Genomic DNA, 24,645 nt, shown 5'->3' on the forward strand with positions numbered 1-24,645 from the left:
CCATGATTTCAGTATAGTTGACTATAAATATAATCAAATTTACTACCATTCTGTCAAAACTACTATGCTTACTCAAACGGCATAGTAGTTTTGATAGAAAAAATAGTAAAATTAAATGAATTTCGTTGCTGCAAAAATCTATTGGTGGGAGTATTTAATTTAAACCATCAATATAGTATTTTTGCCAATGGATTTTGTTTCTGTGAAAGAGAAAGTCGATGAAGAGAATCGATCAACGAGTAAAGGCTCTTTTCAAATGTAACGCGAGAATTTTTAGTTTTTCATCCAAGATCCCCCAATTCTAATTCCCTAATAATGTTTGTAAACAAAGTCTTATTCCTCAAAAATAAAGCTAAGCTGGAAAAGGTATTTATTTAGGAATTTAAGAAGGAATAATACAAAAAGTAAATTAGTTCATAAACATTTGTTATTACTTTAAAGCAAATCAACTTATTGAAGTAAGTAGTGTAGAATCTTCAAGAACATGGAATATCTAAGCGGCGGAGGTCAAAAGAACACCGTTCGTGCTGCTTGCAAAAAGTGTGGATACGCCGGCCATCTAACTTATCAGTGCCGCAATAACCTGAAAGTAAGTAAATTTCATGCAATGTTTACATCATATCTTTAGGCTGTAGAGTAGCAAAATGACAGTGGAACCATTACCAATGATACATTTAATAGTTAAAAGACCCATAATTATTATTGATGTCGCGTCACGGATATATTTTTTTAAACTTCCCTTTATTTACACTTCTTGTTTGGAACTATAATCTTATGCTACAATGCTGTGACAAATTGCTTTGAACATTATTTGCTTATTATTCTTTATCTAACTAGATTCATTTCGTATTTTTATATTATATATATTGTCTATACAATTTATCATTTTTTGCACTCGCTTCGGTAGATCGATGAAGCCCACCAGACGATTGTGGCCGAAGAAAAAAGGTCCTGTAGTGAATCGCCTGAACTAAACTATTTGACTCCATTACAAGAACTTCGGCGCCAAGAAGAGCTAGAAGAGACTGCTCGTGCAGAAAAACGCGCCGAGAAAGAACGCAAAAAAGCTGCTAAAAAGTTAAAGAAAAAGTTGAAACGGAAACGCTCAAGAAGTCGTTCACCAATGTCGTCCAGTGAGGACTCGGAAAAGGAACATCGCCGTCAAAGAAAATCTTCCAAGAAGCACAAAAAAGAAAAGAAGAAGAAATCAAAGAGTAGCAAGAAGAAATCGCGCAAACCGGATATTAGCAGTAGTAGCGCCTGAATACTTCTACATTGTGTTAATGAGTTAATTTTAACTTTGTTTCCTGGAAGAATTTATTTCCATACTGATTTGAGATTAGAATGCAACTGCTTTCGTACACAAAGACTGCAATGACCGATTTCTAGTTACTAAAAGCTCACTCTCACGAACTAACTATACCAACTGGTTTACCTACCTGTTTGTGTTAATAGTTTACGTTGACGAATGACCTAAAGTGTGTTAAAGTGACTATAATTTAAAAATATTGCGCCCTAATTTCAAATCAGTCCGAATATTTTTCATCTACACTCAAAAAGAAAACAAACAAAAAGGTCAATAATAGACACTTATTTCTATGCAGTGAAATTAAAACTATTTTTGATACTGATACTTGATATCATAACTACTTAAAAAGGCACCCCGTGATACCCCGTTCACATTACAGCGTATATCACGTGATATACGCTGTCTTGCAATGAGCACTTATACATCTAGTTTTCACTGGAAATCCTATGTATGAGTGCTCATTGCAAGACAGCCTATATTACGTGATATCCGGAGAACTTTGAGATTTGGGCGTAATTGTTTTTGTAAACAAACATGTCAATCGCTGATTTCTCACGAATAAAAGAACAATCTCGTGAACAAACTATACCAAATGATAGGGGAAACATTCATCTACCTGTTTGTGTTGTTAGTTTTTTAGATTGAGCTTTAATACGCGAGAAATCGTCAAATGAAGTGTTTGTTTACAAAAGCAATTACGCCCTAATCTCGAAGTTTTCCGGATATAGGCTGTAATGTGAACGGGGTAACGCTTAAAAAGTTAGCTATAATCGATTGTAGTATTTTGTAAAACTTTTCGTTGGCGTCGGTGGCGGGTATGAATAAGGGGTTATTCCGAGAGTCGAAGTGACTTTTGTCACTAGTGAAGTGAGAAAAGTCACGTCGTGGTGACGTGACTCTCCATTTGATTTGCACAGACGTCACCACGACGTGAATTTTCTCACTTCACTAGTGACAAAAGTCACTTCAACTCTCGGAATAATCTCCCTTGAGTAACGGTATAATGTGATATGAGGAGCTCAGTGGCCTTAGAGCAACCGTTTTGCTTAATGAACAGAAAATCGTCTAATCTCAAGCCCATTCACATTCAATGGTTTGAATCCATTTAATGTTTAAAACAAAAATAATGTTACGTTTATTTTAAAAATAAAATTAATAGCAAATAAATGGAAATCTGCAGAGAGGGCATCTAAATTCCTGCGATTAAGGAAGGTTTATGGGTGTTTGGATCCGGGTCCGAGCGGCCGTCGGGGTGGGTGTCCGGGGGTTGCAGTTCAGTAAAACTGGTGATATTAGCGTCGTTTTGTCGTTTCTGACGCTGGTCCTCATACCGGCCTCTTTCTACGTTTGGTGTTGGGGGATGATCTGTTTTTCTTTCGACGTCGGGTGGGGGTGAGGATGATATGGGGATTGACATCAGTAACGACGGAGTGACGTTGATATTGTGGGGTTCCACCGGTTTTGTCGAGCTTGGAACACTTCCGGGTGGGTGCGTGGGTTTCCGGATCCTCTACTTCGGTTTCGCCGCTTGCAGGCCGTTTTCAGTTGAGTTTGCCGAATGTAAACAAGAAGGAAAAAAAGGACACGCTAAAAGTTGTTTACCCAGATGATGTATTGTTGAAATAAACATGGTTTTGAATTTAATTCAAACATACATATTTTTGTTGAAGATATGATTTTAATTTACTTTAAACTATTCATAATAAACATATATATTTATATGTTCCGTGTACTTGTGCACCAACTCTCAAAACACACTTACACACCGCTGGATACAAAAAAAAACACACCCGTGCAAAGAAACGGACCCAATAAACGTAGTTCTCGCGAAAGCAAACCCGTCGTCTTCGAACGGCAAAAACAAGGAACTCGGTGAGCAATTTTGTGATACGGAATTGCCACTTAAAATCACCCGGGAATGTACGAATTTCACCACACCCAACTGTGAAACACGTTCAGAAGCACCTTTGATACACTTTCGGTATCAATTTCGATCGAATCGATTTTGCAAAAATAGTTGCGAGCGAACCAACATCAACACCGACCGTGCCGAGCTCTTTCACGCACCTTTTACAGCGCGTAAATAAACTGGCACGGATTATGCGGATTGAAAATAGGGATTACTGTAATAGCCCTGAAATTATTACATGTCACAAAACTAACACACTAATAAACGTATATCATGTGATGTGATACCACCACCGTTATTATTGAAGGTATACAATAAATAGTGTTTTTGTCTGGCTAGGAACAACATTTATTTCATTAGTACAGTGCTAGTAGGTATGTTCATTAAATTTTCTTTCAAAGTGCGCTATTTTTTTTGTCCACATTTCTTATCATTGTGATCTGAGTGAATCAAAAAATTCGCACTTATTCTACATCATGGAAAGAATGTAAATCGCATACAAATTGAATTGAATGCCGTGAAGCTACACTCGAATGAATTACTCGAGAGCAAAAAATAAAACAACGTTGATTATAAAATAACATATAATACGTAGAATAAGTTTAGTTTTTGATTGCAGCTTTAATCTCATTTAGCAACATTGAGCCAACTACCATTTTGTCGCAATTGACAGTCAGTGAGCATTCAGAACCATCTTTCGTTTGCAGCACTATTAGAACCAAACTCTTCGAGCTCATCGTCTGCGCAGCAAAGAAAACTTTATCCTCCTCCGAACTAGAAATATTGGCCACGTTGGCCACCTCGAAAATCTTCTGATGCAAGGACTTGTTCTGCACCGATAGAGCAGCATTTAATGGAAAACTGGAGGAATGTTCTGTCATACCTCTGAGTTTAGCACGTTCCGTAAGGAAAAGTGATTCCGGTAATGTGACCGATCGAATGAGTTCCCCAACTGGGGCTTTCAGTGTAACATTACTTACACGACTGTTGGACTTGATTTCAAAATTTGCTGGGTGAGTAGAATCATTAAAATCCAGACCAAGAATACCTGTCCACGATTGCTTCGGATTGAGAATCTCGATCATAGGAGTTTCATTTAGGGACATTTCTGCTTGAAGACCTCTCTGGCCAATCTGGACGTCAGTTAGCTCCATATTTCCGTGGTTGGTGAACGTTAGTTCAATTGATATCATTTTAGCGGAATAAAGATGCGGAGCTCGCGTGAAGCGATACGTAATTCCAAGTCCGAATCCATTAACTTTGTTCAACAATTCTTGGAACTTGTTAGGAATGAAACTGGGACCAACTAAATCAACTACATTAGCCAATGCCGGATTGTCGGAGTTTAATCCAGTCATTGGAGTTAAAAAACCGCCAAGAGAGGGTGTCATTATCGGTCCAACCGGTGGAATATCATCCAAATCTAGCAGTAAATCTAGATTACTCTTCTGCGATGGTTTGTTCGTAGTGTTTGCTTTTGCAACTGCTTTGTTCGGTTTCACTGGTTTGGATTCAGAGCTTGATCCACTATCTTCGTCACTGGATGAGCTATCGTAGCTGCCACTGCTACTACTGCTGTCCCCACTTTCCTCCTCTGATCCTGAGGAAAGCGATTCGAAATCTTCTTTTGATTTGGTGGCACCATCTACTTCGTTGTATAATGTTTTTGATATCTCGTTACCGTTGTCGTCATCCGAATCTGAAGCCGCTCCGGAGCCCGAACCAGATTCTATTGAACCGCTTGAGCTGGAACTCGATTCAGAGCTGCTTTCATCTGCGGAAGAGCTCTTGTCCGATTCCGAGTAAAAGGATTTCGTTTTTGCATTTTTCTTATCTCTTGTTTTTCCTATATGAGCTTCATCATCATTGCCTGCCTCATCAGCCGCGTGCGTTGGTTGGCCATAATCCGGAGGCATCTCGACATGGCGGACCGAACTATCTGGAGCAACCTCCGGGAATGGAGGTAAGTCTTGATAACCATTCGCTCTCATGTTCAAATAGTGTGAAAGAGAACCCAACTGGAAGCGCTTTCTGCCATGATATTTGCTTTCCAGTGTTGGAGCTGGTTTCTCGGCTAGAAATATGTTCTTTGCATTCTGTGACAGTGTAGTCTGCTTTCCTCCAGCTGGAAATATAAACTGCTTCAAGAATCTTGCTCGATCTCTTATGTCGTAATTTTGATCGTATCGAGCCAAATTGAACACATACTGACAGAGTAGTTCCGTTTGCTGCGGATTAGTCAGATACAATTTCACGGCGAGATTCAAAATTTGCAGCTTGACAACATCCTCTTCTTCGATGAACGACTTGGCCAGTTTGCGTAAAACATCTGGCGCAATTTTCGGCACTTTTTCGTTGTATTCGCCAATCAGCCATAGAATCGAGGCACGTGCTGCTGGAACCTGTATGAAGTCCAACAGCTTGGCCATTTGCGTGATAATATCGAAATGTTCTTCTTTTTGAGTCTGCAGCAGCTTTTTGATGACAACAACACTCTCGGCAACGACATATTCTGAAATTGAACAAAATAGATAATGGTTAAGAAAAGGCAAACCAAAAACGGAACCTAGTCATTTACCATCTTTGTTTGACAACAAATGAACCAATCCGTTCAGACACGTGTCCGTTACTTCTTTAATTGAAGCAGCGCATCGTCCAATGGCTTGAATGGTCGAGGCAACAAAATCCTTATCGTTACTACTTATGTAGGTCTGGAACTCCCGAAGGATCACTGAAATACTTGTCTCCGTTGCTAGATTTGTCAGAATATCTAGCTTCAATAGTTTGATGTGTGTTTGATCGCTAGATCTCACGAAGAAAGATTTCAAATACTGTTCGAAAATGGACTTCCTCTCCACCGACATCGATGCAATGCATGTAAGCACGACGCTTTGGACTTCCTTGTGACTTCGCAGTAGCCGAATTATTGCTTTAGCTACAATTGTGACTTCGCTTTTAGGAGCAATGTGGTGGTAAAGCTGCACTACGGCCATCACGACGGAAGCATTTCGGCTTTGCAGCAATGGTTTGGCCTGGCGCAGTATTAGCCGATGGTCAATGTCCAAAGAGTAGGTTTTCCTCGGAGATTTCAGCACATTTTTCGTTTGTTCCGATTCTGATGATGATTCGTCGTAGAAGGGTTTATTCTCCTCGTCATCTTCATTGTTAAAATCCTAAAATGTATTAAAAAATAATTACACGCTGCAACTAACTCCTTGTTCAACATCACACATGCTTACATCAACATTCGGATCCACAAACTGTGTTCTGGCATATCGGGTTAGCATATTGATGATTAGAACTTGACCCCATTCGTCAACGTCAACCAGTAGGTTACACAATTTCCGGTAATTTTTGTGAATAAGATCCGTCCGCTCGGGACAAACCTCCTCAAACGCCATCACCGCAGAACCTACCACAAGGGTAGTCCTATCAGCCAACAGCTTCTCAATTACAGTAATTAGTTCATCCTTTTGCTCTGGATCCAGGTGGTACAGCTTCGGAATTGCATGAGCTGCAGTTTTGCGCACATAGGGACTCATATCCGATGCCGAATCACGAATTGCTAGCATCACAATCGGAACAATCATCGACACTCTAATACTCGACAGAACCCTAAGGGCACTAGCCCGAATCAATTGGTTCGGATCTTTCAAAGCACGCTGGAAGGTCGATATTGAAAGTAACGCCAGGTCCTGTTGTTCTTCCGCATAACGAACTAGATAGACATAAACCAGCTTTTTTACTTCGATATTCTTCGAGACCACATTTTTCACCACAGCTGGGAACAAATCCGATGCATCCCGTCCTTTTGCAATCATGCCGATAATCCTCTTCATTGCCTCTAGCTTCAGGCTATCCTTGTTGCTGTCCAGCATTTGCTTCAAATCATCGTGCCTAAAAACATTCCCACTTAGTAAAAATTCTAAAAAATAATGCATTTTACGAAGTTACTTTTTATAATCGGCATGAAAAAATCCTCCTTCGTTAGCATACTCGACCACGTCACTGCGGTCATTGCCGTAATTCGCAGCGGTAAGAGCGCTGACTCCAATAGCCGCCGATCCTGACGATAGCATTTTGCAAACGATCAGAATTATAACAGTGCACTGAAGGTTTAACGGTTAATTTACGTTAAGGCTCGAAATAAATTGCAAATATCTTATAATTTGATATAGAAAATACGCAAACAGTAATCCGCTGCTTTTTTTTTTCTTTGTGTTGTCCTTATTTTGGACGGCTAAGACCGCTCACGGTCCATCTCGCCACTGTGGTTGTCGTGTTTCGTGTTTGGTGGTTTCTTCGATGTTGTATCGTCGGTTTCAGTTTATGTTTGGATTTTTGTTCGTTTAATGAAAGCTACAATTTCTTTCAGGTCCGTCTCGTTGTTCTCTTTTAGGATGGTGGTCAGCGGTTTGCAGTATTCTAGCACGATATGCTCTGATCTTTCGATGTTGAACTTGGGGCAGTAGTATAGTAGGTGCTGTAGGTCTTCCGTTTCGTCGCACAATTCGCAACTATCGTTTATTTCCCACCCCCACTTGTATCTGCGCTCCTTTGTGTTTGTGTGTCCTGTGCGTATCCGCCCGATGATGGTTTTCTCTTCTGTGTTCAGGTTTAATCCATGGAACCAGATTTTTTCCCCCGGCGTTTCCATTATTTCCAGGTGCCATATTCCTTTCTCCTCGGAAATTTTTCTGTACGATGTTATCCAGTCGTCCCAGATGTCAGCTTTCGCCAGCAGGATGGCGTCGGGTAGTGTCAGGGAGTTGTAATTTGTTTGTGGTCCTTGAGTGGCTCGAACCGCTTCTTCATCAGCCTTTTCGTTACCCGGAATCCCTTGGTGGCTGGGAATCCATTGCAGCTTGATCTTGTAGTTCCTGTCTTGTTTCAGCAGTTTGACAATTTCCCACGCCAGGAAGTTTTCATTCTGCTTGCTTCTGTTTCGGATGGTTTGACAGGCTCCCTTGGAGTCGGTGAAAATCACTGCTTTGTGATATTTTTTCTCCTTTGCGAGTTCAATGGCCGAGCGAATAGCCAGTAGTTCGGCGTTGGTGATGGTGTAATTAGGGTTGATTTTCTGCGTCAAAACTTGCTGGTCTGTGTGGTCGTACACCGCCAGTGCCGTTCCCGTCGTCGTTTTGGATGCATCCGTATAGAGGTGGTGAAAGTCTTCATAGTAGAGATTCTTTATTTCCAGGAATTTTAGGTTCCAGAACTGCTGGCTGTAGTTTTCTTTTTTGTTTTGGTGCTCAAACATGTCCTCTTTGATGTTCCTCTCCAGTGTGTAGTCCGAGTACTGCCGTCTATTCAAGAAGGCTATTTCGCTGTCTTTCGGGTTCATTTGGCATATGATGTAGTTGAATTTGACGGCCGTTTCCGTCCAGTAGGATCCGTTTCCCAAGTTGTTCCTGATTGAACGATCGGAGAAAGGCTGTAGCTGATTGGTGTGGTAGGTGCTTTTCAGGAGCTCCTTCAGAGTGAGCAGCTCCCTTCTGATGTCCAGCGGCGTCTGTCCGGTTTCGGCGTGGATCACATGGATTGGTGTGGTTTTTAGGTAACGCATAGCGCTGCGAAGGTACGAGTTGTGTACAGTTTGTAGCTTCTGAAGGTTTGTTTTGGCCGCATTTCCGTATATTTGAGCTCCATACTCTAGTCGGCTGCGGATGATGGCGTTCCCAATCTTGACTAGTGTGTTCGGGTTGGCACTGCTGCTGCGCTTCCCGAGCATCTTTATTATTTTTACTTTTGCGGCTGCTTTGTCTCGGATGTCCTCGATGTGTTTTCTGTGTGTGAGAGTCCTGTCGACTGTATATCCCAAGTATCGATGAGTGTTGTTCAGGTCCACGTTCTCTCGTCCTATCCTGATCCTTACTACGCTGGTGTCTTTTCTCGTGAAAGCGACTGCAGCGCTTTTGGAAACGTTGATTTTGAGTTCCAGTCTGGTGAGCTCAGTTTGGAGCTGGGATAGATAGTTGTTGGCTTTTGTTGCTGCATCTTCTGGACTGCTGCCGGTTGCCACCACCGCAAAGTCATCCGCGAACTGGACGAGTTCACATCCTTCGTGTTCTATCCGGTGCAGACCACTGGTGTAGAGGTTGAAGAGGATGGGTGACAGTGGGCATCCTTGGGGGAGGCCTTCGCTAACCTCTCTGTGAGCGTCTCCTTCGTTTGTTTTGAGGACAAGATGTCGGTCGCTGAGGTAAGTGTGAAGCCAGGAGATGATCTTGTTTGGGATGCTTAAGGTTTTTAGGGTGTTGAGCAGTGTTTGCAGGTTCACGCAGTCGAAAGCCTGTGATAGATCGAGGAATACGACGACGGTGTCCTTCTTTGCCAGCTGGGCGTCCTTCACCTTGTTGACGACGTAGTTGACGCAGCTCTGTGCCGAACGGTGTTTCCGAAAGCCAAACGATCGAGGAGGGTGTAAATTCTCTATTTCTGCTATATCAGCCAGTCTGCTGTTGATCACCGAGTTGATCAGCTTGAGATTGATGTTCATGAGAGCGATGGGTCGGTTCGATCCTGGGTTGAGTGGGTCACCTTTGTTTTTTGGAATTGGCTTTATTTGGGTGGTCCTCCACCTTTCCGGAATTACTTCCGAAACGAAGACTTCGTTGAGCATCTCACATACCTTAACTTGCATGTCTAGCCTGAGGTTCTTCAGGATGCCGTAAGACATGCCGTCTTCTCCTGGGGCCGAGTGGGACTTTTTCTTTTTTAGGGCTTCCAAGATTTCCTCGACCTGGAGCGCCATTTCGTAGCCCTTTAAGTGGGAGGGGGTTACGGATGTGGGTTTCCCAACCGGTTTTAACTTCCCATCGTAGTAGTATGCGAGGAACTGTACTGCGTCATCCAGCGTGGTTTCCGGTTTTCTGCTTACCGGCTGGGTTAGCGCGGTATCCAAACCCTTGATGATGTTCCACAGCTGTCTGGGGGGAGTGTCCTCGTCAACTGTTTCAGCGAGTTCCTGGCAATAAGCCCGTTTTGCCTTCCGAATGAGCCTCTTGAGGATAGCCCGTGCTTTTTGGAGTTCTAGGTGGTTGGTTATGCTCTTGTTTCGGTTGTAGATTCGGAGCTTCTCTCGTTTGGTCTTATAGCATTCGTTGATGTCCTCGGACCACCAGCGCTTCAGGTAATTTCCTTTTTTATCTTTGATTATGAAGCTGGCTTGTTCTATGCTATCCTCGAATATTGTCTGCATTTCGTCGGGGTTATAGATGTATTGAGGCTTCAACTGGTTGATCAATTCCGCTGCTTTGTCCTTGTTGACCCGTTTCATTTTTCCTAGTGCCACCGGAATCTCACTTGCGATTTCGATGACTATCGATAGATGGTTGCTTCCGAATTCTTGTGGGACCACTTCCCAAGAAGCCTTGGTTGCTAGACCGGCGGTTGCCAGAGAGAGGTCGATCGCTGTGCTGCTTCTGTTGACCGTGGACATACATGTTGTCGTACCGTCGTTCAGGAGGATAAACTTGGAGGGTTCCAAGATGCTGTTGAGCAGGTTTCCTTTGTAGCAGTTGGTCGCACCGGGGTCCCAGCTTCGATGGTGACTGTTGAAGTCGCCTCCGATAAGAATTTCACCATCCATGTTGTCCAGCTTCTCGAAGAGTTCCAGTATCTTGCTTCTGATTTCACTGAGAGGACTATATCCAGAGGGAACGTATACGGAAACCAGTGTGAGCGGAAAAAACCCCTTGGTTATTTTGACCCCTACAACTTCGACCGGTAGAAGGTCCTCGAACTGTACCGTTTCGTAGTCCAGGGTCTCGTGTACTAGAATTCCGACTCCCCCGTATCCTTGATTTCGCCTGGCAGATTCCAGTCTAAAGTGAGCCAATCTAAAATTTTCTTCCTTCCTGAGCCAAATTTCCTGCAACAGTGCCACGCCCACCGAGTTTTCCGAAAGGAACTGGCTGAGCTCTTCGCGGGTATCGACAGGGCGAAGGCTTTGGACGTTGTGCTGCAAGATTATCAGCTTTTTACACTCCACTGTGAAAGCTTGTGTTGGTTCTCGTGGTTTCTCCTTGGAGCGGTTGCCCCTCGATGATTGATTGGATGTCTTGTCCGATGTCGACGAGTAGTTGGTCCCTGTCCAACTCTGACTCCGCGTGTTGTACCCTTAAGCCGATCTTTTGTTGCAGGTCTCTCAGTGCTCCTACCCAGCGTTTGTGTCGCACCTCTGCGAAGAATTGTTGCCGCAGCCACGTGATGAAGCGTTCAAAGTCCGTTGCCTTGAAAGGGTTCTTCTGGCATATGGGACAGGTCGAAGCGAGTTTCCTTAGCCCCCCACGCTCACCTTCCTCGTTGGGTGTGGTGGGTTCCTGCCTTTCCCGACTCATGTCTCGGGAGCGAGAAGACTGTCTTCTCTGGGGCCTAGGTCCTGCGAACGGCCAGTTGGGTTGATCACTTCCTCCGAGCCTTGGGAAATCACCTTCATTTCCCTCGTCTCCCAGCTGGTCCAGGAGATTGAATCGATTTTGTAGCTTCGGGAAGTGGGTTTCTGCCTGGGTGAAAGTGATCTGCCTCTCCCTCATAGTTTCTCGAATCTTCACGTGTCTTTTCCTTTCTAGGCACTCGATATCGCTTGCTCCATGTCTGAGTTTGCAGTTTGGGCATTTAACGTCCATGTTGCAGTCTGCCGTTGAGTGCGTGCCTCCACAGTTGGCGCATCTTGCACGAGAGGTGCAGAACTTGGCTCCATGTCCGAATCTCCAGCAGTTCCTGCACTGGCGGATGGGAAAAATGTACAATTCGGGCCTGAAGTTACAACCGAAGATCTTTACCCATTTTGGCACTTGCGCACCCTCAACTGTTACCTTGATGTTCGTTGTGTCCAGAAGCTCTCCATTCCTGCTCCGTCGCTTGATGCGTTGAACTTTGGTCGCTCGGTGTTCTGCTTCTATGTTCTCCAACATCTCTTCCTCATTGAAGCTGGTGGGGACTCCCCTGATGAAGGTGATGGTATGATCCCTGCTCTTGGGTTCGTACAGTCTCAAGTTGGCATCTGCCAGCTTTAACTGTCTCAGCTGGGTTTCGAACTCGGTGTCAACCTTGAACCTGAATTTCCCTAGCTTGGAGATTTCAGAGAAATCGTGGAACCCTTTGTCCCTTAGGTATTTTCCAAGGAGGGTAGGATGACTTGGGAAGTCTTTTCCAATGTCGATCATCTCGAGGACTACGGTTTTGCGTTGGGCTTCCTCGTTGTGTGCCCCGTCTTGCGTTTGCTGTTCCGGTGTGTTACTTGCAGCTTCCTGGTCCTTTTTTTTCGTCTGTCTGGTGACCCGTCCAGCCCCGGTCTTCCTGCTGTCAGCAATACGCTTGATCCTTGCTGCGGCCTCCGCACTTGATCCTGCCATGGTAGGTCCGGAGAGAGCTTGCTATGTCGATAGGTTTCACTCCCTGATTCAACGGCTTACGTATTTCCGTCTTCCCGAATTTCCCCGGAAAATTCCCGTTTCGGGCAGTCGATGGCCTACACCAACTATAATTTCTCTTCTGTTACTACTTACAACCCTGCACCCTCGAGCCGACGAGTTGAGGTTAGGTTTGAAATTCCCTTGGTTCTCCTCAGACGATTCTTGCGTTCCTTCCGGTATCCCCCTTCTTCACTGAATTCAAGAAAATTGACGGAAAAATTGGTCCGATTCGGGTACGATTACTAGCTGGAAATCGCACTTGTAGCCTGATACGCCGCAGGCTTATAAATCGAACACCACGGGACACTTCCAGCAAACACAAATGGCTGCCATAGATGAATCCGCTGCTTTCACTTCGCACTTTTTGTTGACTGTTCCAGGGATGCATGAATGACAGCTGATTAAAATTGGGCGATCTTTGAGAGATCGATCTTTTTGATCTCGATTTTCGATTTTTAGGATTGATTCTTCGTGATTGGCTGATTTGAAGTGCGTAGATACACGAAACGAAAATCATTTTACATTTTTGCCAAAACATCAGCCTTATACATTCCATAAGACAAACCACATAGGTCCTATAAGAATGCATAAAAGGTATGTGTGACCGCTTATACATTTCATTTGACGCATGATCTTCATTAACTTTTTGCAAGGCGTCTGCTTATTAGTTAACTTCTCGCGTCACTTTTCAAATAGACCAATGTAACATATCCACCATTTTGAGAAAATCGAAGTTGAAGTTCGACAGATTATTATTTTAACTGTTTAAAAACAATACATTTTGCAATACTATTTTTAATGTAGTCAGTGTATAATAACGTTGAAAATTCAGAATAAACGGTAAAATCACAATATTACTTTGAATTTCATGCTGCAACATAGAAAAAACCACATAGGACATGTTGCATTGGACGATTTTTCTCAATGACATACACAATGAGTGTTACATTGGACGTTTTGTCTACATGATACTAGATTCCCTTTCACAGATTTCAGAGTATAGTACCTAACTTTAGATTGGCCCCGCCTTTGGAAAATGAGCAACAATCATGTTAGGCAGTCCGAATGACCGAAGTAACAATCATGTACCCATCATTTCAAACTGCACATTGGATAATTTTTGATTAATGATTATCTTAAATAAATGAAAGTAAATTTGGATGGATGTTTTTGTTTCACATACAATGATAGAAGAGCAATAGTTTGTATCGCTTAACTCGATTTGTTTACATTTGTTACATTGGTCTATTTGAAAAGTGACGCGAGATTTAATTAAAGATAGAGATAGAGATAAAAGAGTAAAAAGCCAGTTATCTCCTCTTCCTCTTATACCACAGACAGACAAACAAATTAGTACCGTTGTACTTCTTTAATCTAGTACCTCAAAACGTACAATTTGTGGTACTAGCTTAAAGCAGTACAACCACAAACGAAGTGACAGACGACTTACTGGCGAAGAAATCCATTAAAATAATGTGGTTCACTGTAATAGAATTTTCTTGGAAGCTTGTGCCATCATCCACCAGATGGGTTAGTTTTTTTGTTTTGATTTGAACAAAGTTGATTTTGTGTACAATGATTCTTTGACAGAGTGCAAAGAGTGCGTATCATTTTGTCATTTTTTTATGCATTTCAGTTTTGAGTAGAGTGAAAGAGATAGAACCAAAATATTCTCGTACATTTGGTGAAAATGCTAGTTCAATCCAATAGTAGTGTTGCCATGTGGTACAATCCAGTAGTAGTGGTGTTGCCATGTGGTACACTGAAAAATTGCAATAGAAGGTTAGTCACCAAAGTTTTCGAGCCGCTCCGTCTGTCACTTCGTTTGTGGTACAACCAACAATCAAAACGAAACTAACGATTTTAAATTGGCTCACTACTTGACTAGCCTATTGGTCCCAAGCAAATCGACTAACGTACCCCATTCTAGTATAAATTCCAGTACTACACTATGTTTGTTTTGATTCGCTATGAAAGTTTGACAGATAAAATGAGGGGTTAGTGGATTTTCCTATGTTTCGAGGGGTGAATCGATTAGCTTGGGACCGAAGATAGTACCAGAGCTGAGCCAAAAAGTTGAGCTCGTTTCTTCGGGACCTTCTGGTCTTAGAGTTACCTCTATGGTACAACGGTAGTACAACGGTAGTACAACCATAGAGGTAACTCTAAGACCACTGGGTCCCGAAGAAAATCATTATTATTTTTGGCTCACTCAGTACCAGAACAACGGTCCCAAGCAGTCCCAAGCTATTTCACTCACCCCTGCATGTTCTGCATGAATCCACACACCCCTGATGTTATCTGTCATACTTTCATAGCGAATCAAAACAAACATAGTGTAGTAATAGAATTTCAACTAGAATAGGGTACGTTAATCGTTTGCTTGGGACCAATAGGCTACTAAAGTGGTGAGCCAATTTAAAATCGTTAGTTTCGTATTGATTGTTGGTACAACGGTAGTACAACGGTAGTACAACAGTGAACTTTGTATGTCTGTACAAGGTATTAGATTAAATCGATTCTAGTACCGTCAATAAGATCGATCTTTTACTAAAGATCGCCCAATCCTACAGCAAATTCGGAGGTTTCGATGTAACGAATGAACTGCACGCTATTTCAAAACTCCCAAATTTGATCCACCCAGATCAGTCAATACTGAACCTACCCAAAAATGGGTAAACTATGTTGGGAGTGACTAGTTGACAAATGAACAACGTCGAACGGATTCATGCTAATGTTGTTCATTTGTCAACTAGTCCCTCCCAACACAGTTTACCCATTTTTGGGTAGGTTCAGTTTAGACCGATCTGGATGGATTTTACCCAAAATTTGTGAGTTTTGAAATACCGTGTAATTGAATGAACTAAAGCTCGGCGCCCGGCCGCAACCAACCTGGTCTATACAAGGTGTGGAGATCTAGCCCTGACGTTTGTGTTGGAAGAGGAAAAAATGTAAACTTTGCGGGAGACGATGGTGACGACGTCTTAACGCTCTAAAGCAAATTTGCGAAATACGAAGTAAAACAAATCCTAGTAATTTTTGCAAGATAATTTTGCTTGATTGTATTCTTTTGTGAAGTCGCCGGGAAATATCCGCTGGCGATTTGTATTTTTATGATAACTCCTTACTTCAAAAGAGACAAAAACTCACAAACAGGCTGCTTTTTCATGGTTTACAGTGTGATAATTCAATAATCAATAAATTATCTCAACATTTAGTGGCAAACCATTCATATTTTTTGGTAGCTTACATAAATTGTATAATCCATATTAAATTTCTTATGCAAGCGACGATCGAAACAAACGTTATGACGTCACTACAAGGGTGATTGAGCGAACGAAAGAAACGAATCGTGCGAAACGAAAAGAAAGCAGAGTGAAAAACGAAGTGCACCAATACATTTAGGCCTACAATTCCACACCTTGTATAAACCAGGTTGGCCCGGCCGCCCGGCGTAAAATGCATCCACTCACCACAAGCATGAACAGCGCTGAACAACAACATCAACAACAAAATTTGTGTCACTTATCAGTAAACCACTCAAACCAACTCTAGTGCGTTGATGTCATGTCGACATCGAGCTTAATCTAACAGACACCGAGCAAACTGTCATAATTAGCTATAACTCAAGAATCAATTCATTAGCATATCAGAATCCGAAACTGCCATTAAGTTCGCAAATCTCGGAGTCGCACTCGCAAGTTTTTCAATCATAACATTTTTGTTCTTGTATCTCGTCTATCCCTGAGCTTGTCGGTATCATCTGTATCATCGGTCCGTTTTTTTTTCTGTACAATCCGGTTTGTTTTAATTCTTTCTTGCAGCAACTGGTCTAGTGAGTTAGTGTGAGCTAATACTGAATAGCCTTTTTTTCATCTCTTGTCTTGCATTATTCGGAATACAGCCCGTCTTCATTTGGCATTCATATAACCTCTGGGTAAGATTGTTATCAGTGTTATCAGTAAACGCAAAGTGCAAATCGCATAAAATCATTTAATGAGAGTGTAATGTCAATATTCATTATTGTACTCCGTTTTCAGGTGCAATGTTACGTATTCTGCTTAAAAATTTGCCAAAATCTGGCGCCGGTAGCCAAATAGCTAGATATTCGTCTATTCCGGCACCAAAAACCGCTCCTGAAATCCTCTACACCGGGGTAAGTAGGACCTTCCTTTCCCCTGCGCAATCGTTAGCTGGCAGAATTTTAAACAATTATACATTTTTTGTATACATACCTACATCGATAGATCTTTATTAACAATGAATGGCACAAAAGCATCGGAGGCAAAGTGTTCCCCACATTGAATCCAGCCAACGAGCAAATTATCGCCGAGATTCAGCAGGGCGAGAAGGCTGACATTGATGTGGCGGTTAGTGCAGCGCGGGAGGCTTTCAAGTATGTAATTGTAATTTATGTATTCTATGATACTCTGCTGGTAGAACCTCCTAACAGGTCAAGGATAAAATGTATGCATTTTCAATTGAGAATCTATTACTAGGATCTGATTCCGTATAAACTTACTGTTGTATCATATTCTTTACGAGTTTTTCTATAACACCACTAATGGTCAAAATGTCGGCAATATTTGACAAAAATAATAATAATTTAAATAAAACAATAGAGCTAATGTGCGATTACAGCAGCTACAATCGTTACACTTTACTCTACAGGCTACAATTGTAACCTGTAGAGTAAAGTGTAACGATTGTACCTGTACTTTGTTTGAATACTTTCTAAATCAATAACAAACCCAAATTGAACTAGTTCGTCATATTTACGCACATATTATTTGTGTCGCCTATTTTCCAAAGTAGACCGAATATTTAATAACAAATTAAATGCTCGGATAAGCCGTGTGGTATTCCGTATATTATGGTATTTCCCAAGTAACATTCAGGGTGGCCAGCGAACCGGGAAATATCCGGGAATTTGAAAAGTAACCGGGGAAAACCCGGGAATTCAACGAGAGAACCCGGAAAAATAAATTTACCTTACCATAGGAACAAATTATTACACCAGAATGTCAGAATAAACCATTAAAGCAGAGTGATTTTTTACAAAATGAATGTCTTGCTCTATTTGCTGAATAATGTTCTTCAGTTTCCAGTCTTATTGTTTGTAGAATTTAATCACTCAGCAATATTTCAAATTGATTTTTGTCGTTTCTATTTCAGATGTAAAGTGAATGGGCCTTAAAAGAAAATATTGATGATGCTGGACTTAGGAAACAAATATTTGTAAAAACCGAATCTGAACTATTCTTTTACGGGGTTTCAATTTTTCGTTATTCAAAATTCTCATGATATGAATTCCAGAACAAACTTGGAATTCTGCTCTGAATTATCATGGGATTCTTCTGAAATTGACCAGAAAACACTCCGCGTAATAATTACCGTTGAATTCTTTTTGGAACTTCCTTGAAACCCCTTCTAAAAATTTGATTGAAAGAAATCCTTAGAATTCCCTTGAACCTATTCGGAGACTTTGATTCCTTTGAAATTCTTTTCAAAATTTTATGTTAACTCTATTCAAAGCATCAGAAATCTTTCGAAGTTTTATTTAGAAACCCTTGGAGTATTTTAAAGAATTTCTTTCTAATTATCAGTAATTTTTTTGCAATCAAATTAGTTGGAGCTCTGTGATGAATCTTTGCACTAGGGTTGAAATTATTCCCAGAACACTATTAGAAATCTGTTTCTTGTTGAATTCTCATCATAATTCTCTTTGAATTCTTCTTCAAATTCATCTGTCATTTTCCGCACGATCCCCATACAAAACTCCTCAGAATCACGTAGGAATTTTCCTTAGTTTTTTTTTCAAAACTCATTTTTTTTACTTCTTTTAAAATAACCTAAGAATTTAATTTAGAACTTGAATTCTTCTCCACAGAAATACCTCCAAATTCTTCTAACAATTTCTATTGACTTTATGTCAGAATAATGCTGGAATTCTGCTCAGAACTTCTCCTTTGAAAATTATGTGGGAATCCTCCTGAATAATTGTTTGAAATTAACATTTTGAATACTTTTAAATTTTACTAAAAATTCCAGAAGTCATTAAAAAGTCACTTTTTTCACCAAACAGTCACTAAAGTCACTATTTCCTAAAATTTAATCACTAAAGTCTTTTTTTACTTCTAATATTGAGAATCAATGCCCGAACGCAATGCTAGTGGAAATGGAACAGCAGTGGCAGCGGAAAAGCCCGATATGAGCCTTCTTGTCGGGTAGGAAACTAGTTAAAACCAAATTTACTCTGGTTAGACATCTTGGATTCATTTGTGACAACTGTTACAAGGGGACTTCATTAATTTTCAAAAAACTAAAATTCCGTTCATGAAAATATGATCATTGCATTCTACTGGCCTACCATAGTGGACACATTTTAGTATTTGTTTTCTCCAAATCTCCTAGCATCACAAAGATTTTTATTTATCACAAATTTTGAAGAAAAGTACTAGTTTCAGACTCTACACGAATGTCAAAGCCCCAGAATTTTGGGAATCTTGTTAAATCATATTTTGTCTTATCGTTTCAATAAATTCCTTTCAGTGAATAAACTTTCAGTAATATTCTTCAAGTATTGGCCTATTGGACGTGGGTTTAAAATTACATGAACCATGTTTAGTTTCACGTTGAGCGAGTTCCAACGTTAGTAGTTTTCACATATTTTTTTCGTGTTTTACTTTGTACATCAGCGCGAGTACTGAAAGTTTAATATTTGTGTTAGTACAGACAACGGAGTGAAGACACATTTTCTTTATCCGATATCCCTAACGATTTCCTCTAATGCTCATTTGTATCAAGTTCGCCGGGATGTTCTGAGGCATAATATCTCTGATCACGCCTTCCTTTGTTGGTCCTCGGTTCATGAGTTGATGGGTCGATAGGTTAGGGTCCAGGCCTCTCTGGCCTGGCGTCGGTAGCATTAGGGCTCAGCACGGAAAAAAGATCGATGGAAAACAAATTGTGTTTTTAAAAATGCGTAAAATTTCGTTTTTTTTTTAACATTTACAACCGGAAGTTTGTTAAGATTTGAACCGGGAAAACCTGGAATGATACCGGGAATTTCCAAATGAGAATTCACTGGCCACCATGAAAATTTTATGTTTTATGAAATACTACAAAGCTACTATAAAACAACATCAATAAAACTCTGGTCAAGGCTACTTTGCCATTGATGCATCCTTAAAAACCTCATTGAGGCTGGAATCTGTCTAGTTGGCCCACCCTCAAGAAGGTTCTGAAGGGTGTATTCTCGAAGCTCTTCAATATTGATTTACTGCAAAATGGTTGTATGACAAACGTATTGAGAACCATCGGAAAACCGTATTTAAGCTATTTGGCAACAATAAAAATCATGTTCCGACCCATTTGCCCTAGCCGCTTGCTAAATTCACTAGAAAACATCAATCAAGTCAACAAAAGGTTCATAAATACCATCCGATGTTATCGAAATAATTAAAATAAAAGCTGATCGTATAAAAATACTGTCGAATTTCCAAAATTATTAAAATAGTTCTCATGAAGTGGCCTACACTCAAAAAATTTATCACATATCTAATGGATGAAAACCATGTGAATTTCACATAGCTTTCATGTGATCACATAGCTTAAAATCCCACCATAAAATCACATGAATATTATGAGGCCGGTGAAATTCATATGAAAAATCATATAAAATTAACGTGATCGCATAAATGTTACGTGAAATTCAAATGAATTCCATTAATTTTGTTTATGGATGAAAATCATTTGCGTTTCCAATGGAAGCTACATGGAAACTATTTTCGGTGTAGTTTCAGGTGCCATATAAATTTTTATGTGAAATGTACGTGAAAACATCGAAAAACATAAGTCCGCCCACGGAAAATGTTAAACGTCAAGGTTTGTTTATATTTCGATAGTTGCGCTTTGCGATCCAGCGTTCTGCCAGACGATTATCTCTCGATGGCTTGGAAGCAGTTACTCAGAAACTCGCTCAGAAAGTGTGCGATACTGTTTTACAACATTTTTCGCATTTCTTACAGCTGCAACCTCAATCGTTCCCCAAAAAGATCCCCTTCATCCGGATGATTTCAAAAGTGCATAATTAAACAATGCAGGAATGTAGGTTTGAATGAAATTTTTCGAAGAGATAACCCTTTCGCCGAATAACATCGCTGCTATGGATCGGAATCCAACTAATCTCCGCTAACTGACAGTGTCAGTGATTTGCTGTCGGTACTGATGCAAGTTATTTCGATGGTCATCTATTCGCAAGGTCTGGAGAAGACTGGTCTGTTTTCAGACTGTTTTGACTATGTTTTATGAATTCGAGTGTCACTGGCCATCAATTCCACACCTTGTATAGACCAGGTTGTTTGATGGTACCCGTTCAGCCGGACATGCTTAATTTTCTAAAGAACTAAATTTTACTGAAATCGACTTCCCTTCGGTCGTTAGCATCGCTTGAAATTTTCACCCTACTTAGTTTATCATTCGAGATTTCTTTGTCATAAATTTGGCTAGGGTCACGCAATAACCTTTAACTCCAACGCAGGCAACGACTTTAATAAAATTAATTCCATTAACTACTGCTTTAATTACATTAATTACACAATGTAGAACATTAACTACTTTTTAACTCCATTAATTTCAGTTGAAATTTCGTAATTAAAGTACATTAATTACATTTTCAATACTTTTAATTACATTACGGATAGATAATTTTAATTACTATCATCAGTACTACTTCAAAACGCATTAATTACTTTAAGTACTTTTGATTGCATTTTAACTTCAACGCACCGGTTCTTTGTATTGCGTCTGCGTGCCCCTCGAAATTAAATTTCGAACTTTAAAGATGGATCATATAGTGAATACAAGCCAAATTTTGGCTTGTATTCACTATATGCTCCATCTTTAAAGTTCAATTTGTAAACAGAGGGGATTTTATGATACACTTTAAAAAGCCTAAAAGGAAATAATATATGCTTTTTGCTCTCATTTAAAACCTAATGGTTTTGTCGTTGCTATTATAATGATAGAACACGTTTATAGAGTATTTTATAAAGTCATTAATAAACTTCGCCAATGAAGTTTTTGATTGATTTTATAGCACAGTTTTATGGTGTGGTTGAGAGCTGCTTTAAAATTAATTCTAAAACAAGACAGTTCTTTACTTTCTCTTTAAATCAGCGAAAATGTGAATTACTAAGCATGAATGTTTTACACTTTGAAAAGATGTTTGTAATGGATTGTTCATTGCCATTATAAAACCATCATAAATCAGAATGGATGCCACATTATTGCAGATTTGTTACTTGGGTTATTTGTCCAAAAGTTAGTTTGATAACTTACATGATTACAAGCAAAGGTTTTGTTTATTAACTATATTTTTTATGTTTTTTTCTGGTCCTTATTTTATGTCCGATAACAAATAGGCTTGGTTCACCATGGCGCCGGATGGATGCTTCTAAACGAGGACAACTACTGTACAGACTGGCTGATCTTATGGAAAGGGACCGTGTCTATTTAGCTGTAAATATTAATATTGAGACTATTTCAGTAATGAGCGCTTGGTAACATGAGCTGTTAAATTCCAGAGTCTGGAGACACTCGATAATGGCAAACCGTACTTCATGTCGTATAATGTGGACGTTCAAATGGCTATCAACAATCTGCGCTATTATGCAGGATGGGCCGACAAAAACCATGGAAAGGTTATCCCTATGGACGGTGAGTTCTTTGTCTACACCCGTCACGAACCAGTGGGCGTCTGTGGCCAAATCATTCCGTGGAACTTTCCTATTCTTATGGCTGCTTGGAAGTTTGGACCAGCATTGGCAACAGGAAACACAATCGTTCTGAAGCCTGCTGAGCAAACCAGTTTGACGGCACTATATATGGCCCAGTTAGTCAAGGAGGCTGGATTCCCTCCGGGTGTCGTTAATGTTGTACCTGGATTCGGCGATGCAGGTGCTGCTCTTGTGCAGCACGATGATGTGGACAAAGTAGCGTTCACCGGTTCCACTGAAGTTGGTAAGAAAATTCAACAAGGTTCGGGCTTGAGCAATCTGAAACGAACTACTCTAGAGTTGGGTGGCAAGAGTCCGAACATTATTCTGTCCGATGCCGACATGAAGCATGCCGTAGAGACATCACACTTTGGTCTTTTCTTCAACATGGGCCAATGCTGTTGTGCTGGTTCGCGCACGTTCATCGAAGATAAAATTTACGACGAATTCGTAGAACGTAGTGCTGAGAGGGCAAAAAAGCGAACTGTCGGAAATCCATTCGATTTGACTACCGAGCACGGCCCGCAGGTTGATAAGGCACAATATGACAAAATTTTGAGCTTGATTGACACGGGCAAAAAGCAAGGCGCCAAACTAGTTGCTGGAGGAAACAAGTACGAGGGATTACCTGGCTATTTTATCGAGCCAACTGTCTTTGCAGATGTTAATGATGATATGACCATCGCTAGAGAGGAGGTATGTAGTTAGCTTTTATAATATTGAACATGATCAGCTACCTTTTGCTTCGATGAGTTGGGTTGGAAAAGACAAATTCACATTATAAATCATTATTTTCTTTATTAGATTTTCGGTCCTGTGCAGCAGCTCATCCGTTTCAAATCATTAGATGAGGTAATCGAGCGGGCCAACAACTCTGAATACGGACTAGCCGCCGCAGTCTTCTCGAAAGACATCGATAAGGTGAATTATATGGTTCAGGGACTTCGAGCTGGCACCGTTTGGGTAAATACTTACAACGTACTGTCAGCGCAAGCACCGTTTGGAGGATATAAAATGTCCGGTCATGGCCGTGAAAACGGCGAATATGGCCTGCAAGCCTATACTGAGGTCAAGAGTGTTATCACTCGTATTCCGGTGAAAAATTCATAAATTAGAAATTATGTTCATTTAATCACATATATGTTATCATAATCGTTCTGTGGCTTAACATGTTTTGGGTAAAATAAAAAGCACAAATATTTTTAAAACCCTTGCTCGTCATTTGTGAAAGAAACCTACCTTCTATTAAAAACTATAAATGTTTGCATTCCAAGTCACATCATGTAAATGGTACCAGCAATACTAACATTTCAGTTTAAACAGGATTCTTCCAGTTTTTTTTAGTGACCTTCAGCCAAACTTTGATATCTTCCAGATATTTCCACACAGCAAAAAAATAATTTTGATATCACGCAATCGTGTCAAAAATATATTGAACAAATAGAGTACCATAAATTAAAAACATATTCAGTTTGACTAAAAATATGTTTATTACAGGTTACAATATTCAAGAAGAGATACGAAAAATATCGAAAAAGGATAGAGAAAGAGAGAGAAGAGTATTCCACTACAGATGCCGATTATTCAACAAGACTCAACGAGAATCGAGATGACATTGATCCAACAGCAAGGACACAATGCATAAGCGGTGAGATCTAACTGATTACAACTAGGGCCTGTTCATAAACTACGTAGACAGTTTTTTGGGATTCTTGACCCCCCCCCCTCCCCCTGCGTAGACAATTGTCCATACAAAATTTTTTAAATTTGTATGGGCCGTGGATAGTTGTCCACCCCCTTCCCCCCCCCCAAACTGTCTACGTAGTTTATGGACAGCCCCCTAGATATAAAATATGAAATGCATCCTACTAAATACAAAGCAGGAATTGATTTGATGATGGAAGTGTACACGCAGTACCAATATACATTTTATATCGGTACTACATGTATGCGGGGCTTGTTGTAAGTGAAAGTAACCTCGGAATGGACGTGAATGACCAGGCATTCTGAAATGGATTACTGAATCTCAACAGAGCTATCACTTTTCAACTTGCGAGCAACTTAGCTTCTTGAGACTAACTAATATATGTTTAGTTGAAAACAGAACGATCTTTTTCACCTAACAAACATAGAAGGCTGTTAGTTATGAAAGAAAATTTTCTTGGGTATAATGAAAACCATAATGTACGCGATGAACGCTTCCAATAGGAAAACGAACGTCGTCATCGA

At 40.5% G+C, this 24,645-nt stretch overlaps 4 protein-coding genes across 4 annotated transcripts; 2 read left to right on the forward strand and 2 right to left on the reverse strand.

The window, feature by feature from the left end:
• Positions 1 to 348: 348 nt before the first annotated feature.
• On the forward strand, positions 349 to 1,617 carry LOC135700632 (protein SREK1IP1). The gene is made up of 2 exons (XM_065221193.1): positions 349 to 589; positions 908 to 1,617. Exons 1-2 carry the CDS (start codon positions 485 to 487, stop codon positions 1,262 to 1,264), a joined length of 462 nt encoding a protein of 153 aa, XP_065077265.1. The 5' UTR covers positions 349 to 484; the 3' UTR covers positions 1,265 to 1,617.
• A 1,941-nt stretch (positions 1,618 to 3,558) lies between these two features.
• Positions 3,559 to 7,420, reverse strand: rb (adaptor related protein complex 3 subunit ruby). Its single transcript, XM_065221199.1, has 4 exons — positions 7,173 to 7,420; positions 6,458 to 7,115; positions 5,797 to 6,391; positions 3,559 to 5,730 (listed from the first exon to the last, which is right to left on the reverse strand). Exons 1-4 carry the CDS (start codon positions 7,295 to 7,297, stop codon positions 3,821 to 3,823), a joined length of 3,288 nt encoding a protein of 1,095 aa, XP_065077271.1. The 5' UTR covers positions 7,298 to 7,420; the 3' UTR covers positions 3,559 to 3,820.
• A 125-nt stretch (positions 7,421 to 7,545) lies between these two features.
• LOC135700656 (uncharacterized) lies at positions 7,546 to 12,577 on the reverse strand. The gene is made up of 2 exons (XM_065221239.1): positions 11,381 to 12,577; positions 7,546 to 11,319 (listed from the first exon to the last, which is right to left on the reverse strand). The coding sequence occupies exons 1-2, from the start codon at positions 12,575 to 12,577 to the stop codon at positions 7,546 to 7,548; spliced, it is 4,971 nt and encodes a 1,656-aa protein (XP_065077311.1).
• A 3,781-nt stretch (positions 12,578 to 16,358) lies between these two features.
• On the forward strand, positions 16,359 to 23,603 carry Aldh (Aldehyde dehydrogenase). The gene is made up of 6 exons (XM_065221200.1): positions 16,359 to 16,574; positions 16,678 to 16,793; positions 16,885 to 17,033; positions 22,063 to 22,159; positions 22,225 to 23,112; positions 23,221 to 23,603. The coding sequence occupies exons 2-6, from the start codon at positions 16,683 to 16,685 to the stop codon at positions 23,524 to 23,526; spliced, it is 1,551 nt and encodes a 516-aa protein (XP_065077272.1). The 5' UTR covers positions 16,359 to 16,574; positions 16,678 to 16,682; the 3' UTR covers positions 23,527 to 23,603.
• The last annotated feature ends 1,042 nt before the right edge of the window (positions 23,604 to 24,645 follow it).

The sequence above is a fragment of the Ochlerotatus camptorhynchus genome, unplaced genomic scaffold (genome assembly GCF_037179485.1).
Source record: "Ochlerotatus camptorhynchus isolate MF236.1 unplaced genomic scaffold, CSIRO-AGI_Acam_v1.1 ptg000140l, whole genome shotgun sequence".
In the NCBI taxonomy this organism is placed as follows: Eukaryota; Metazoa; Arthropoda; class Insecta; order Diptera; family Culicidae; genus Ochlerotatus; species Ochlerotatus camptorhynchus.

Bases quoted from the DNA above. Each gene is read 5' to 3' on its own strand.
- LOC135700632 (XM_065221193.1), top strand. From the start codon at position 485: ATGGAATATCTAAGCGGCGGAGGTCAAAAGAACACCGTTCGTGCTGCT. The intron at 590-907 runs GTAAGTAAATTT...TCGCTTCGGTAG, and splicing joins AGTGCCGCAATAACCTGAAA to ATCGATGAAGCCCACCAGAC.
- rb (XM_065221199.1), bottom strand. From the start codon at position 7,297: ATGCTATCGTCAGGATCGGCGGCTATTGGAGTCAGCGCTCTTACCGCT. The intron at 7,116-7,172 runs GTAACTTCGTAA...GAATGTTTTTAG, and splicing joins TTTCATGCCGATTATAAAAA to GCACGATGATTTGAAGCAAA. The intron at 5,731-5,796 runs GTAAATGACTAG...GTTCAATTTCAG, and splicing joins TTTGTTGTCAAACAAAGATG to AATATGTCGTTGCCGAGAGT.
- LOC135700656 (XM_065221239.1), bottom strand. From the start codon at position 12,577: ATGGCAGGATCAAGTGCGGAGGCCGCAGCAAGGATCAAGCGTATTGCT. The intron at 11,320-11,380 runs GTAGGAGCACTG...ACGCGGAGTCAG, and splicing joins AGGTGCGACACAAACGCTGG to AGTTGGACAGGGACCAACTA.
- Aldh (XM_065221200.1), top strand. From the start codon at position 16,683: ATGTTACGTATTCTGCTTAAAAATTTGCCAAAATCTGGCGCCGGTAGC. The intron at 16,794-16,884 runs GTAAGTAGGACC...CTACATCGATAG, and splicing joins CTGAAATCCTCTACACCGGG to ATCTTTATTAACAATGAATG. The intron at 23,113-23,220 runs GTATGTAGTTAG...TTTCTTTATTAG, and splicing joins TGACCATCGCTAGAGAGGAG to ATTTTCGGTCCTGTGCAGCA.